Genomic DNA, 14,166 nt, shown 5'->3' with positions numbered 1-14,166 from the left:
GTGGTATGAACAAAATGGTTTGAAGTTAGGCCACTAAGACAGGACAACAACCGTGCTAATCCAGTTGCTCCCTTGGTATCGTCCTCATCAATGTCACATAACCAACCGCTGTTAAAAATCCAACAGCAATCTAAATGCACGATGCACTGTTATTTTTGTGGCAAAAGTTAACCGTCTTATAGACCGCACAAAAGTTTACAGGTACTACTAGCAGCTATGGTCACTCCTCTAAATGTAATTCCTAATGTCTCATTCTTTGAATGTGAAAAATGTGAATTACTAGGCGGTTGCTCACCATTCTCAAATCCTATGCATTCATCAATGAGCTTGGTCATGCCTTTTTAAGAGCCTCTTCTTGGAAGTCAATGCTCCATACAGACAGTCTCCCTGTGCGACCAATCAGACCACACTAAATGCAACCTTTTTTTGTGGAATAGAGTTGCAGTCTTTGTTCTGGGCTCCTTTTAAAGATTCAACTACTCCATCAGTTCTAGGGTACAGGGCATTAGATTAGGTCCCGGATGCCCGGGGAAACAGAGGAGAAGGTGCTCTGCACCCTCCGATCTAGTCAAGGATGAACAAGCAGCGCTCAAGGACCAGAATTATCAAGTTCTTCATGCCACTTCACTCGCTCAGCTTCAGTAGGAGGAGACGAAGGTCCCAGCGGTGGTGTAATTGGGCATGGCTTCACGTTAGTGTTGAACAATTGTTTTTAAATGTTTTTGTTATTTCAAGATACACCCCCATTTCCTCTCTCACATTAAACTTCATTTGAAAGGGTGTTTACACTTGCAATGCTTTACATTTCATAAAGTATACTCAATGCGATAATTTGAGAAAGTAAGACTCAATATCAGTTTTTGGGTGTTTTTGGGAGAACTTGCCCTGCAATCTCACTTTAATATTTCAAACTTGATCACAGTATTTAACACTTGCCATCCCTGGGGGGATATTTTGTGCTAACAAGTCATTTTTTAGGCTTGATTCGTTATTTCATAAGAGGAGAGGAGTGGGAAAGGTAGGAAGGTTCAACAGGTGGTGGATATGAACACTTTTGAAGAACAAAGGACTAGTAAATAAGCTACTACGTCTGAGAAGGTCGTCAAACCGTATTCTGTATCTCCCTCTTACCTTGCAGTTTCTTTTGGTGTTAGTGTGATGTTGCCATCGGCTTCAATGTCGATCACACAGTGCTCTGGCTGAATCCCAATGCCAAACAACTGCACATCCTGAGAAGTGTCTGCTCCGACCTTGGTGTGATCCTGTGGGAAATGGGCAGATGTCAAATAACCCATTCAGTTAGAGCGGTGTTACGCATAATTTTCAAATCCTTTCTTTATTTATAATTCACTAAGCCCCTTCACAAGAAATATAATACAACTGTAGGTCTACTGTACAGGGTAATGCAATGTATCTCAAAGCAAAGGCAGAAGCATTTTTCTCAGCTAGAAATAGCAGGGCTGAGGTAAGCACGGACCAGACTCAAGTCTTGCAATAGCTATGTTTTTGTCTTTTTTTACAATTAGTATTATTTACATCATTGATATGGCAACAAGAGGTATAAGAGAGAGTAGCTTAACAAAAATGTACCAACAGGAATAATGCACAGGTGCTGCAATAACGTTTAAGAGTATCATTCTTTTTCTGTTGATTTCTAATGGGCCTGCACAACCAGACACGGTCTTGTCTACCTGCTGGAACCAATGTCTGCTACCTGGGATTTTTGGTGTTTGGTTCAAGACAGAACGCATAGTGCTTGTATGAATGTGCACAGGCCTAGCTTGATTTGGCAGAGGCATATTTACTACAGACAAATTCATTCTTCAAAGTGGCAGACCCGAAGGTACGCAGCACAGGGCTTCTCATCTGTGTCTCAAGATCTACAATCAATTCCCTCTGCATCTCAAAGGTACTAATTCAAATGGTTTAGATATTCTTTTGACAAAAGCTCTCAATAGCATTTAAAGGCAATCTCAGAGCATATTAAAGATTCACTAACTCAAGAATGGTATTCTAGAGGTACTGACACTATGTCCTTTCCTATCACACAGGTAACTACAAGGTCCTAAATAATTACTAGTTCTCAATAATAATCAAACCATAACCATCTACCTCCACGTAATATTTAGACAACTGAAACCGTTCAACAGCTTTGTGGACTACTTCTCTGAATACGTCATTCTCAACCAGATGCTATCCCTCAATAAGATATGCAGGAAGGCATGAAAATAGACTGGGGGATGACACAATTGTACCTCTACCAAGAATTTACAGTTTTAGGAGTCTGAACCAACTCATTCAAAGAGCCAGGCCATCGACTCACAACAGAGAAAAAAATAATATAGCTCTTTCTTCACATCCATCGAAGGCTTTGAGTGTTTCCCACCCCACCAAAAAAGACTAGACCAATCATTTCCCAAAACAGTTGAACTTTCCAATCATTAACATGACATACAAGTAACTTCCCAAAATCAAAACATGGGTTAATACCCACAAGTTATTAATCACAGAGTCCCTGAAAAAACACCTACTACCCATGATCAAAAAAAGATTAATGAGGATCACCACATTGATCCCATCTGTACACGATACTCTAACACTAAAAAGAATTATCCAAACATACAGCTACAGCGAAACTAAAATGTCATAAACAAACACAGCAAACCATTGATTAATGAAAACCTACATAAGAGCAAAAATGAAATCAAAAAGCTATAACCAATAAGGCATAAAGACATACAAGACAGATCTATATCTAAAATGCAGAAAGCAAGAAAAATGTTCTAAACAAAAATCCGAAATTCAAAATCAACTTATCTCCAGGATCAAATCCCCCAATCACAGAACCTATCTAGACCCGTATTCAATATCATCATAGATAAGCCAAAACTCAAATAGATCCAAAGTCCTGATCCCTCCACAACAAAATGTAACAGCTTCCTCTAATTTTTCTAAAACAAAAGAAATTGCCAAAGTGTTCACCACACCTCTGCAATAAACCTTCTTTACCACCTATCTTCACCCCTCAAAGTAACCAACATATAGTAATCATCGCAACAGCTCAAAATATATCCAAAATAATAAAAGAAATGCAACCTGTACCACACTTTAGACATGATAAACCAGCCAAGACAACCAAAGAATTTCAGCATTCTCAACCCAATCTGCCTCCCAATAATTAACACTCTAGCCTAAGGTCTGTTTCCCAACAATCTAAAACTGGGTCAGATAGTGCCCATATCCAAGAAAAAAAATTCCGGACCATAAATTCTTGAAAACTTCAGAACCATCAGCAACTACCCAGAGTTAGGAAAAACATTGAAAAGTGTGTGACTCTTCAACAAAACCATTACCACCCCCTTTTGTACTGCTTTTGGCCGCCATAAGTGTGGCAGGGTATCTTCAGACGTGAGTCCCTTGCTCACTTTGCCACTGGATTCAAGCAAGCCGGGCTGAAGACACCTGGAATGCCAGAAACCGGTCCTCGGAAGCTTGTTTCCGGTCCAGGGAAGGCATGGCTTGGCAGTTCGGGCTGGACTGTTCCCAGGAGGCACAGGGTCAGACTGATTTGCATATAGTCATGTCTGAACTGGGGTGGCAGAGTGGGCTAAAGAACGGTGATGGATTAAACCCAGATCTTTTGACTGGGTGTGAGTGTTTGATTGTTTCAGATACTCCGTCCATTACCACCCCCTTTTGTACCTCTTCAACAAAAACTACACAAGACTTACTTTCTAATATCCATTTTGGCTTCAGAGAAGACTACATCACTGAAAAGGCAACTGTGAAATATAAGACGACTTTTACTGCCTCCTCCACAAAGGGAAAATCTGCCTACCAGTCCTTTTAGACCTATAAGAGGCCTTTGACACAGTGGACCACGATCTCCTCCTCAAGACCCTGGAAATTCTAAGGTGTCTCTGAGAAACAGTACGAAGCAGGTTCTACTCTTCCTGAAGGCCAGGTCAAAACTTGTAAAATTTGGTAAGGGGAAGAATTATCGGCAGCATTCTATAAGGTTGCACTCTTTTTCCAATTCTATTCAATCTGTTTCTGGAACCACTTAAGCTGCTTCTACAGAATGATATAAAAATTCACAAATACGCAGACAGCACACACCTACACTTAAAACCATGATCAGTACAAGATGCACACACCATACGAAAAGGCATGGAGTGGCACCCAGTCTTTGTGACTCACTGCCTACTGACCTAGGACACAGTCATGACATCTTATCTTTCACGAAATGCGTCACGGCTTAGCTCTTCAAATCTAACTGCAGCAACGATTAAACAATGTTTTTGGAGGCCCACACAAATTACACCTTTAACTACGCCCTCAAATGTTTCTTTGTATCATGTCTGAAGAGACTCCGACTCAGTAGTTACCTCACCTTGTTCCACTTTACCGTCTCCTTTCTCCTAGATGCTGCAATAACTCCATCCGTCTCTCTCCCCTCACTTTTGCTTTTTTCGGTATTCAGCAACATACTCATGTAACTTTTAAGTTCACTGTAAAGCGCCCTAACGCGTAACTGGTGACAAGGCGCTATATAAAGACTTTAAAAAAAGAAATAACCTCTATTAAGGGCGCTGATAGTTCAGGGGGCAGCAATAGCTCACTGTGTAAGTGAGTCAGTCATGCTTTGTTTTTGAATCGTGTTCCTTTGGTTACCTTCAAGTAGTACACCAATAGTTCGTTAAGTGCGGGGTCAGCATTTAGGTTCACCAGGTAGCACTTGTCATCTCCAACCTTGATTCCAGAAGACTCCAGAGAAATCCCCATACTTTCCAGCTGTTTCTGTCTCTCCTGTAGACACACAAAAAGTTTTCATCTCTTAAAGCTGTAAGCTCATCCAACAATGTGGTCATTACTACTGTCCTAGGAACGACATTTTATGCATAGTCATTAGCACCCCTACTCTTGGTATACTTGGTGCAAATTGGTGAAGTTTAAAATGGAAGTGCTCCAGAGAATTTTCATGAACAGACATTAAGAATATTACTCTTTTATAGTAACTGGGGAAAGTGAAGCACTTCTAACCAATGTAATCCTACAGCTTTAGTCCATAACTAGCCATTTTCTGAAGCCTAGCATTTATAGAAATTGATTCTCAAATATTATTCCTCCATTTTAACTACCTTTATAAAATCAGACTACCAAAAAATATCACTGCTATTAAAGTATCATGAATTTAACATTGAACAGGACAGCTTCTGTGTGGAAACGGAAGCAACTGCCAGAGAGTGCAGAAAGACTGCCCAGCAGATACACAAACACGTGCGCAAAGAGAACGAATCTGGGTACCTGTGCAATTTCCTCGGTTTTCCGCAGCTTTTCCTCCCAGGTGATTGTTAACTCTCTTATCAGTTTTTCAGACTCTTCTAATTTTTCCTTTAACTCTGGTGCCTTCATAGCCTAAACACAAAAATTAAATCAATACAGCAATTCACCATAAACGGAATAATGCAGTCAATATTTGTACTCCTGAAATGCTAACAAACAACCTAGGAACTTATATTTGCATACAAATGCACAAATTTAAAAATAACAAATGCATATTTCCAAATTTAATTAAGGATTAAGTCTTTGTAAAAATAAAAAAATGTTCTCACTGAATGAAGATAAAAATTATTCTGTCTAACAAAGCTCAACAGAAACGAGACCTACTCAAACTGCAAACTTTAATTAGTGTACTGGAGAGTCAGAAAACTACCTACTGTGAATATGTTCAATACAATTACGCTTGTGACAGTTTCCAGCTGCTCTGACTAGAATAATTCAGTTCAATCGAAGCCAGAATTAAAGGGCAAACAACTAGCTCTAACTCCTAAGTGGCAACAACCAAGAGATGAAAAAAAAACATTTTCTGAGACTAAAGGAAAGGGGAACTAAATGTAGAGATTTTTGGAAAACATGGCCAGTTAGAGCTACGAACAACTGGGAAAGAGGCTGATACCTAATAATATCAGTTATTATAACAGGAATCGGCTGGGAAGAGCTAAAACTCGAATAATGTAGGTTTATATATTATGGTTTGATGAAGTATGTTTGAGAAAGCAATATAGTAAATATACGGAGTAGATAATTTGGAAAAACACAGACAGAAAAGTTACACTGTTATGATATGTTTGAAAACAGCATCTAATGTTTTGTTTATAGTGGATAGTGAACTTCTATGAGATAAATGCAGAGGTACGCTTGACAAGTGATTTCCATAGCAAGCCTATTTATCTGGCTGCTTCCCTAAAGTAAGGATAATCAACATTTTTTCCAAGATCGGTGCTCATATTCTAGTTGAATGATGTATGGTTTGTTTACTTTTTTTTAAAATGACAACAATAAATATAAATATTTTTCCCCCAAAAAGTTTGTTCAGCATTACATTTTCAGTTAAAAAATCTACAGTGATTTGCAATAAAATATATGAACCCACATTTTTTAAAGCGGATATATGGCATCATGTTACTTATCTTCGGTATCACTCTTTCTTGGGAATACTCTTATCACTTTTCTATGTCTATCAGTTCTACTCCACCTCGGGATGAGATCGCCACTTGTGATCCATCAGACGTTACTGAATGTGGTTGTTTGCCCTGGAGTTTAAAGATCCCACCAGGTGGGCCACAGTCCTGGAGATGCCCTAGCACTCCGGTCAACTGCAGAAGCTCGTGCCTCTTGGCATGGGACCTAGGACCCACGCCCCCTTCCACTTGTTGCAGTACCACATGGCCGTAGTGTTATTCATGAGAAACAAAACCAGCCTTCCCTTAATAGATGCAAAAATAACAATTGATGGACAGAATGCAGAACAATGTCTTACATTTACCCCAGTACAGAGGTCTGGGCCTAAATCTATTGTTTATTTGCTCACCATGCCATTCCAGTTTGGACCCAGCCATATGCAATTCAGTCTTGACCCTGCGCCTTGACTGGGGGAGAATGTTTGAATCATTCAGCATTCCGTCTATCATTTGTTGCAGTTACACCTTTCGCCCTAAGTGGGATGGGTATGCCCAGACATGGGTCCCTTGCTCACTGTGCCACTGCATTCAAGTTAGCCTGGCTAATGAAGGGTGACATAACCCGAAACCAGTCCCAGGATGCTTGTTTCCGGTCCAGGGAGGACTTGGCTTGGCAGTTCGGTCTTGACTGTTCCCATGAGGCACATGGTCAAGATTGATTTGCATATGACAGGGTCCAAACTGGGGTGGCATAGTGGGTTAAAGAACAATGGATTTAACCAGACCTCTTGACTGGGGAAGAAGGTTTGAATCATTCAGCATTTCGTCCATCATTTGTTGCAGTTTCCCTTAATAGACAGCAGGAATGTTTTTGCACAAGGCAGATGTCCACAGCTCCGACAGAGCTATCTGCAGACAGGATTCCTGGAGACCAAAGCACCCCCAACCCAACGGTGACACAGCTGCTGCCACCACCAGCTTTGAGTGGGGAAACAATAGGGGGTCGACCACTAGTCAGGTTGTGGCCAAGCAGCCACTACTACAGATCTCATGCCGCCTCGTCTAAAACCTGGATGACATCTGCCAGGTCGCCTTGATTTTGAGCCTACTGAAATTTCAGATCCCACTGCAAAGTCCACATACGCCGCCTGGTGAAGTGAAAAAGCAGGCTACATGAGTCTGGCAGGTCAAGTATCCTCAGTGCTGCTATCAACGAGATCCAGAACAGAGGTTGAAATATTGGATTCATAGGCAAGGTATATAAGACGCTTTGTGACACAGGAAAGTACTGGGCTGCAACGTGTCCAGAAAAGCTCATCTAAAAGTAAGCTTCCAATAAGGAGTAAGGTGTACCTTTGGCTCATTGTTCAAGACCTGAACAATATCAGGATGTTTGCTGTCATCTGGAGGGTTCAATGGCGAACTGTGGAGAGGGAAACATCTGTGGGACTGCAGGACAGGCACATGAAAGTATGAGCCCTCCAGGTCCATGTTAACCACCTGGTCACCCAGATCCAGGCCAGAGAGAACTTGGGCAAGTGTGAGCATTTTGAATTTGCCCTTCACTGGGAAAGATTTTAGAAGGTAGAGATCTAAAATAGGATAACGTTATCTATCCCTATTTGTCACAAGGAAATAGGAGGAGTCACAATCTATTCCCACTTCAAAAGAGGCACCCTCTCTATGTCCCATTTGGCCAGTAAGGCATGCACCACTTGGAGCAAGATGGAAAGCTGCTTCTCTGAAAGCAGCTGGACAATCTGCCAACCCATCTTTTGGATGTGATGGACTGCCAACCTAGGAGAAAATGTCTGATTCTGTTTCTCAGAGGGTGGTTGTGTGCCGGTAAGGGAAAACTAAAGCAGTTTGGAGGCTGATGCCGTAGGTGACTGAGATTATTGCCCAGGGTGACCAGCGCAATGTCTGCTTGATCCCCATCCCCAGCCAAGAAAGGACTGGGGTGGCTGCTGTGAGGGTGGCAAGGTAGGACGATGTCCATACACAGGCCTTTTGGAATAACCTCTTAAGGAGCAAAAATTATGAGGAAGCTGCAGAGCTAGGGTGGAAAGTTCCAAGGAATGCACAGCAACTCTGCTTTCCTTAAATCGCTCAAAGGCAGAGTCAGCCTTTTTCGCCAAGTAAGCAGGACCCACTGGAAGGGAATCCATAAAGAATGCCTGCACAAATTCAGAAAAGCGGGTGGACTAGATCAAAGCATGTCTGTGTGGTATCATAATTGTGCTCACTGCATGTCCCAAACAATCCATGGTATTAAGGTCAGCCCCAGTTACATACTTAGCATAATTGCTGACTGTCATGAATGGTTTGAGCCAAAGAGGCCTGAAACTCCTCTGTGATTGCTGGTAAGTTCTCACTGGCCGTGGGCATGTCCTACGTGGAATGCGTATAAAGATGTAACAGGTAGACTGCACTGAGTGTCCTCAAGGCCAAGGCGACCGATGAAAAAATTTGCTTCCAGAATGACTCAATCCTTTCTGACTCCCCACCTAGAGGACACGTGGAAAATAAATTAGGATTCCCTTTGCTGGTAGGAGGCCTGGACATCCAAAGTATCAGGAGTAGGGTGCTGCTTAAGTGAATCTGGGTCACCTGGCGTTGGTCTATGATGCCTGGCTACTTACCGGTTAATTAGTGGGAAAGAGCAAGGCATAGCCCAAGTGACCATCAGGGTGTTAGTCAGGCCTTCATTCAATGGACGTAAGGGCTCAGATGAGGCTGACCCATTGGAGTGGAGTCATAGCATGACCTCAGTAAGGATCAAGATGGAATCAGTTCAGGGTCAGGGAAAGTAGTCGATGCAGAACCCAAGGTGAACTCGAGGGGCTCAAATAGTGCTGCAAAGTAAAGTGACAAGAGAGCAATGGTGTGGAAGGAGTAGAGTATAGTGACATATAGTACAGTGGTGCGCAGTAGATTGGCATAGAGTGCAGTGGCGTAGAGTGTATTCGTTTTGAGTAAAGTGGTGTAGAGAGCACTGGGGTAGAGTGGAGAGTCGTAAAGTGGAGTTAAAGCGAGTGGCGTAGACTGTAGTTGCCTAGAGTAGATTGTTTCAGAGAAGAGTGAAGTGGAATAAAGTGCAGTGGTATAGAATAGAGTGTTGTAGAGTGCAGTGGTGCAGAGTAGATTAGAGTGGATTGGCCTAGTGTGCAGTGGTGTAGAATGGAGCAATGCAGAGTAGAGTGGTTAAGAGAGCAGTGTTGCAGAGTAGAGTGATGTAGAGTGAAGTGGCAGAGTAGAGTGGCATAGAGTGCAGTGGGGTAGAGTGGCACAGTGTAGAATGGAGTGGAGTAGAGTGGCATAGAGTAGAATATTCCAGAGTGGAGTGGTGCAGGGTAGAGTGAATTGGTATTGAGTTAGCTGTGTGGAGTGGCCTAGAGTGGTGTGTCGCAGAGCAGCGTAGCGGAGAGTGCCGCAAAGTAGAGCGGTGCAAAGTAGAGAGGTGCAAGGTAGAGCGGTGCAAGGTATAGCGGTGCAAGGTATAGCGGTGCAAGGTAGAGCGGTGCAAGGTAGAGCGGTGCAAGGTAGAGCGGTGCAAGGTAGAGAGTGTAGTGGCGTAGATTGCATTGGAATAGAGTGCAGAGTTCAGTGGCCCAGAGTTTAGTGCTGCACAACAGAGTTTTGGAGTGCAATGGTGTAGAGTAGAATGGCGTAAAGTGTATTGGTTTTGTGTAAAGTGGAGTAGTGCGCATTGGTGTAGAGTGCAGTGGTGTAGAATTGAGTGACTTAGTGTGGAGTGGCGTAGAGTGGAATAGAGTGACAATTTTATGAATACACACTCTTATCATGAGCTTTCAAAGTGAGCTTCTCTCCTGCTCGATGCTGTTGTAATTCGCTTCAAGAAACAATCTAAAAATGCTGACATGAAGCATGTTGAGAAATAACGGGCTGTTTATGCTGGACAGCTTAAGCGTGAATGCACCAAAATCATATTACATTAGGGAAATACCAGAAACCCAAAGCTACAAGAGGGAGGGTGTTGCAAAAGGAGGGTAAAGGAAATTAAGATATTTATACATTTTCTTTTCATGCAGCCAGGTGATGCTAGTAAAATGGGGACTCAAATACAAACTTACCTGGGCTTTAGTTAGTGTATACCAGCAACAACTCATAGGCTTGGTACTGCAGGGCTTTGAAAGGTTAATGGTCAAGTTCCATGCGTGATACACAGATGTCTGTAGGCAGGGCCTTGCACAACTGACATCCCTCCGACAGGCCTTACTGTTAAAAAAGAAATATGTAACCCAGCTACCCAATTCCCTCTTAAAATCATATGCTTTACACCTCAGCCAGAGACTGAAAAGCTTGATGTGGAAGGAGAACTGTCTTTTATAGATGTTTCAGATACTCTGAGCTCAGCTGTAGACAGCGTGCTGCACCTTGAAGACATGGGGATACCAGAGCAAAGTTGGGGACCCTGTAGGATGTCAACTTCTGCAAAAACAATCAATAGAGAGTTACATCTGGCCTTTGTACGCTAATGATTTCTTTGGTACAAGGACTCAGCAGTTAAGCTGTCACTTTTTAATGTGCCAAAGAGAGGAGAGCAGAGTGACTGCGTTGTCCAACCACCAAAAGCTTAATGTAGTCCAGCATTAGCAAGCGGAGACGAGGTAGAGTTTCCATGTTGCTGCTTAAGGAAAATGCAGTGCCTGGGTCACTTGAGTGCTGTAGCACCATAAGGCCTTCTCAGAAGGACTCTAGCAAAAGATTTGCTGAGGCCGACGGACACGCAACAGCAGCACAGGGCCTGGCTGCAAATAACAGCATAAAGTTACAGCAGTTTCCAAGAAAGCAGCAACAAATCCTCTCCTAATTGCATCGAAATTGACAACAATGACACAAAACACCTGTGCTCTCCATAACAGTATGATGGCAAGACTGAGCTACAAAATGAGCACCACCTTTTTGTAGGAGTAGAGGAAAAAGATCACACAAAACAAGACTTAAATTAAATCAGGGGTGGTCACTATTGGTCAAAGTGGGCCAGACCAATGCCTTACGATCATGGACTAAGTAAATGATCCCTGGTTGGATTTACTGTATTCAATGGATGTGCTCAAAATCTGGCATGGATCCGTCCTTAAATGAACAACCCTCGACATCCACGGGATAAAATAATAGCAAAGGCGTGGGAGCAGCACTGCACAGATCAAGGTCGACCAGATTAGGTGGGAGCCATTTCTTAAATTCTAAAGGCAGATATTTTGTTAAGCTTTCATCCCAGGTGCTATCCCATATTTAAAAATTAAGATTTAGCCTAGATGCTATAGATTGCTTGGTGAGCCTGGGCACAAACTCAAATGTGATGGATTCTTAAAGCATTTAACTTTTTTAGTTAATGGGATATTTTGGATTGTGTTTTTTTTTACAAGTAAAGTGACCAAGCAATATTAAATTCCTAATTTAATATGCTCACATATGCTGGCATTCAATAATTGTTTTGGCAGATGAGCTACCTGTGTATGAAAGCACTATTTCCAAAATAGTGTAGGATTTTTTTTCTCTCACCACCTTATTAACTTGAACACCTGTACTTAGGACCGGTACCATGATTGGCAAGTTTACTTTCTATAGTCTAACGCCTGCGTTGCAGTGCGCAGCACTGTCGTGCAGCGAGAGACCTCTTTGAGGGGGTTTGAAAATCGACCTAGGAATCGCATTTTCTTGTGTGTCCTTTTCCTTTTGTGCCACGCGATTGAACTTTGCCTGCGTCTTGTAATAAAAGAGAGCACACAATAGGCCAAAGTCGGGCACAAAGCTCCGCCCATGGCCCATTGGTGTCTGTTACGAGCACGTGGTTTCAATTATCATGCCCAGATACAGGCGCGATAATTGAAAACACATGTCTCGCTGTGGCGCACACAAGCGCACCACTCGGGGGATTGTTCTCTGTTTGGATCCATTACACAGGGAAGCAACTAAATGAAAGCAGGAAAGAGGTGGGCGGCTCGCGCGCACCACTCATTGTATTAATTGCCAGTGAAGTAAAATAGCCCTCCTCGAGCTCATGGATATCTGCTTACAGGAAGTGACCTTGGTTTGGCATTAGAATGTTAGAGAAGTAATTTTAAAAACAAGCATTTGCAAAACAATAGGTCTCGCATTAGGAAAGTTTCACACCTATAGCATTTGTAATGCAATTTGTGTTGTATTTACGTGACTTAGATGTATTGATATTACAAATAATAATGGCTTTTATTTTTTAAATAATTAATACTTAAATAAAAGTTGTGTAGAGAGAGAGCACAAGAGAGGTGTGTGTAGTGAGAGAGTGAGAGAGTAAGAGTACGCGAGGTGTGTAGAGAGAGAGAGAGATGCGTGTAGAGAGAGAGATGCGTGTAGAGAGTGAGAGGGAGATGCGTGTAGAGAGTGAGAGGGAGATGCGTGTAGAGAGAGAGAGAGAGAGAGATGCGTGTAGAGAGAGGTGTGTAGAGAGAGGTGTGTATATAAAGAGTGAGAGGTGTGTTGAGAGAATGAGTTAGAGAGAGAGGTGTATATATATATATATATATATATATACCAATGTAGCTCCTCCTCGAATTTCTAGGCGTCTCAGGTCACAGCCTCGCACACCAGCAAACAAGGGAGACGGACCACAAACAAATCAGCATAAGTAGTTTATTTTATCCACAGAGATCAGCTACGCGTTTCTGGCAAGTTATGCCCTTGATCACGCTATATATGTATATATATATATATATATATATATATATATATATATATAGAGAGAGAGAGAGAGAGAGAGAGAGAGAGAGAGGTGTGTAGAGAGAGAGAGAGAGAGAGAGAGAGAGGTGTGTGTAGAGAGAGAGAGAGAGAGAGGTGTGTAGAGAGAGAGAGTGAGAGAGGTGTTGTTGTAAGCAGTGTGGTCAAAACATGATGGCCCCACTTCTTTAATACTTCAAATTTTGATTATGATCAAACAAAAACCCATGTTACAGCCAAGTATTGATGGAAGCAAAAACATAGTGGAATAGTTGCTTTAATTTATAATTGAGCATAGGTGTGGCTTCGTGAATGCCACTAGAAACGTCCACTGATCCTAAGGCTACTAGAGAGTAAACATCATAAATGTGCTATGACATTAGTTGTGTAAGAAACGCTTGCAAGCAGGACTTGAGTCTTGATGTTTTATACTGTTTTAATGTCATTGTCTGTTTACATGGATCCTGCAGTTAGTTTGAAAAAGTGCATGCGTGTTCACCCAGTGGGCATACCTTATATTGTTTACCTCTGACAAAATACCGGTAACTCAGTCACAGAAGTATGTATAAAGTGTTAGTGTCGTTTGAGGAAGAATGTACAGACTGAAAAATAATGTACTGAAGGAGGATAGCGGAAAATTAGAATTAAAATGTCGCCATATATCAAAATGTGGTGCGTGATACAGAGACAGCAAGAAGTGGAATGGAAGTATGTTCTTGTTTTTAAAAGCAACGCAGATAAAGGGGTGAGAGAGAGAGAACCTCCAAAATAGTATAAGAGTAGAGTTATTTCAGTATAACGAGAATTAGAGAAGGAAGAGATAGAGAAGCAGAGAGATAATAAGCTATTGCAGTGTGTGATGTTATAAAGCATGAACGATTTAAATTTGCTAAATTTAAATGCCATATTTAAAAACAAAATATACTGTTAAATGTGCTTTCATACCGACTTTAATTTCAATATAGTGAAAGTCTGAAAG

At 41.9% G+C, this 14,166-nt stretch overlaps 1 protein-coding gene across 1 annotated transcript in view; it reads right to left on the bottom strand.

Annotated features, from left to right (window-relative positions):
• KIF13A (kinesin family member 13A) overlaps positions 1-14,166 on the bottom strand; it is a 762,232-nt gene that overhangs the window by 328,946 nt on the left and 419,120 nt on the right. Inside the window, exons 12-14 of the mRNA XM_086965110.1 lie at positions 5,308-5,418; positions 4,675-4,809; positions 1,132-1,262 (exon numbers count right to left, since the gene is read on the bottom strand). Coding sequence (XP_086821236.1) covers positions 1,132-1,262; positions 4,675-4,809; positions 5,308-5,418 — 377 coding nt within the window. The remainder of the gene's footprint in view (positions 1-1,131; positions 1,263-4,674; positions 4,810-5,307; positions 5,419-14,166) is intronic.

Source organism: Lissotriton vulgaris, chromosome 4_1 (genome assembly GCF_964263255.1).
Source record: "Lissotriton vulgaris chromosome 4_1, aLisVul1.2, whole genome shotgun sequence".
Lineage (NCBI taxonomy): Eukaryota > Metazoa > Chordata > Amphibia > Caudata > Salamandridae > Lissotriton > Lissotriton vulgaris.
Note: the sequence above shows the minus strand (reverse complement) of the source record. Positions and strands in the feature narration are given on the sequence as shown.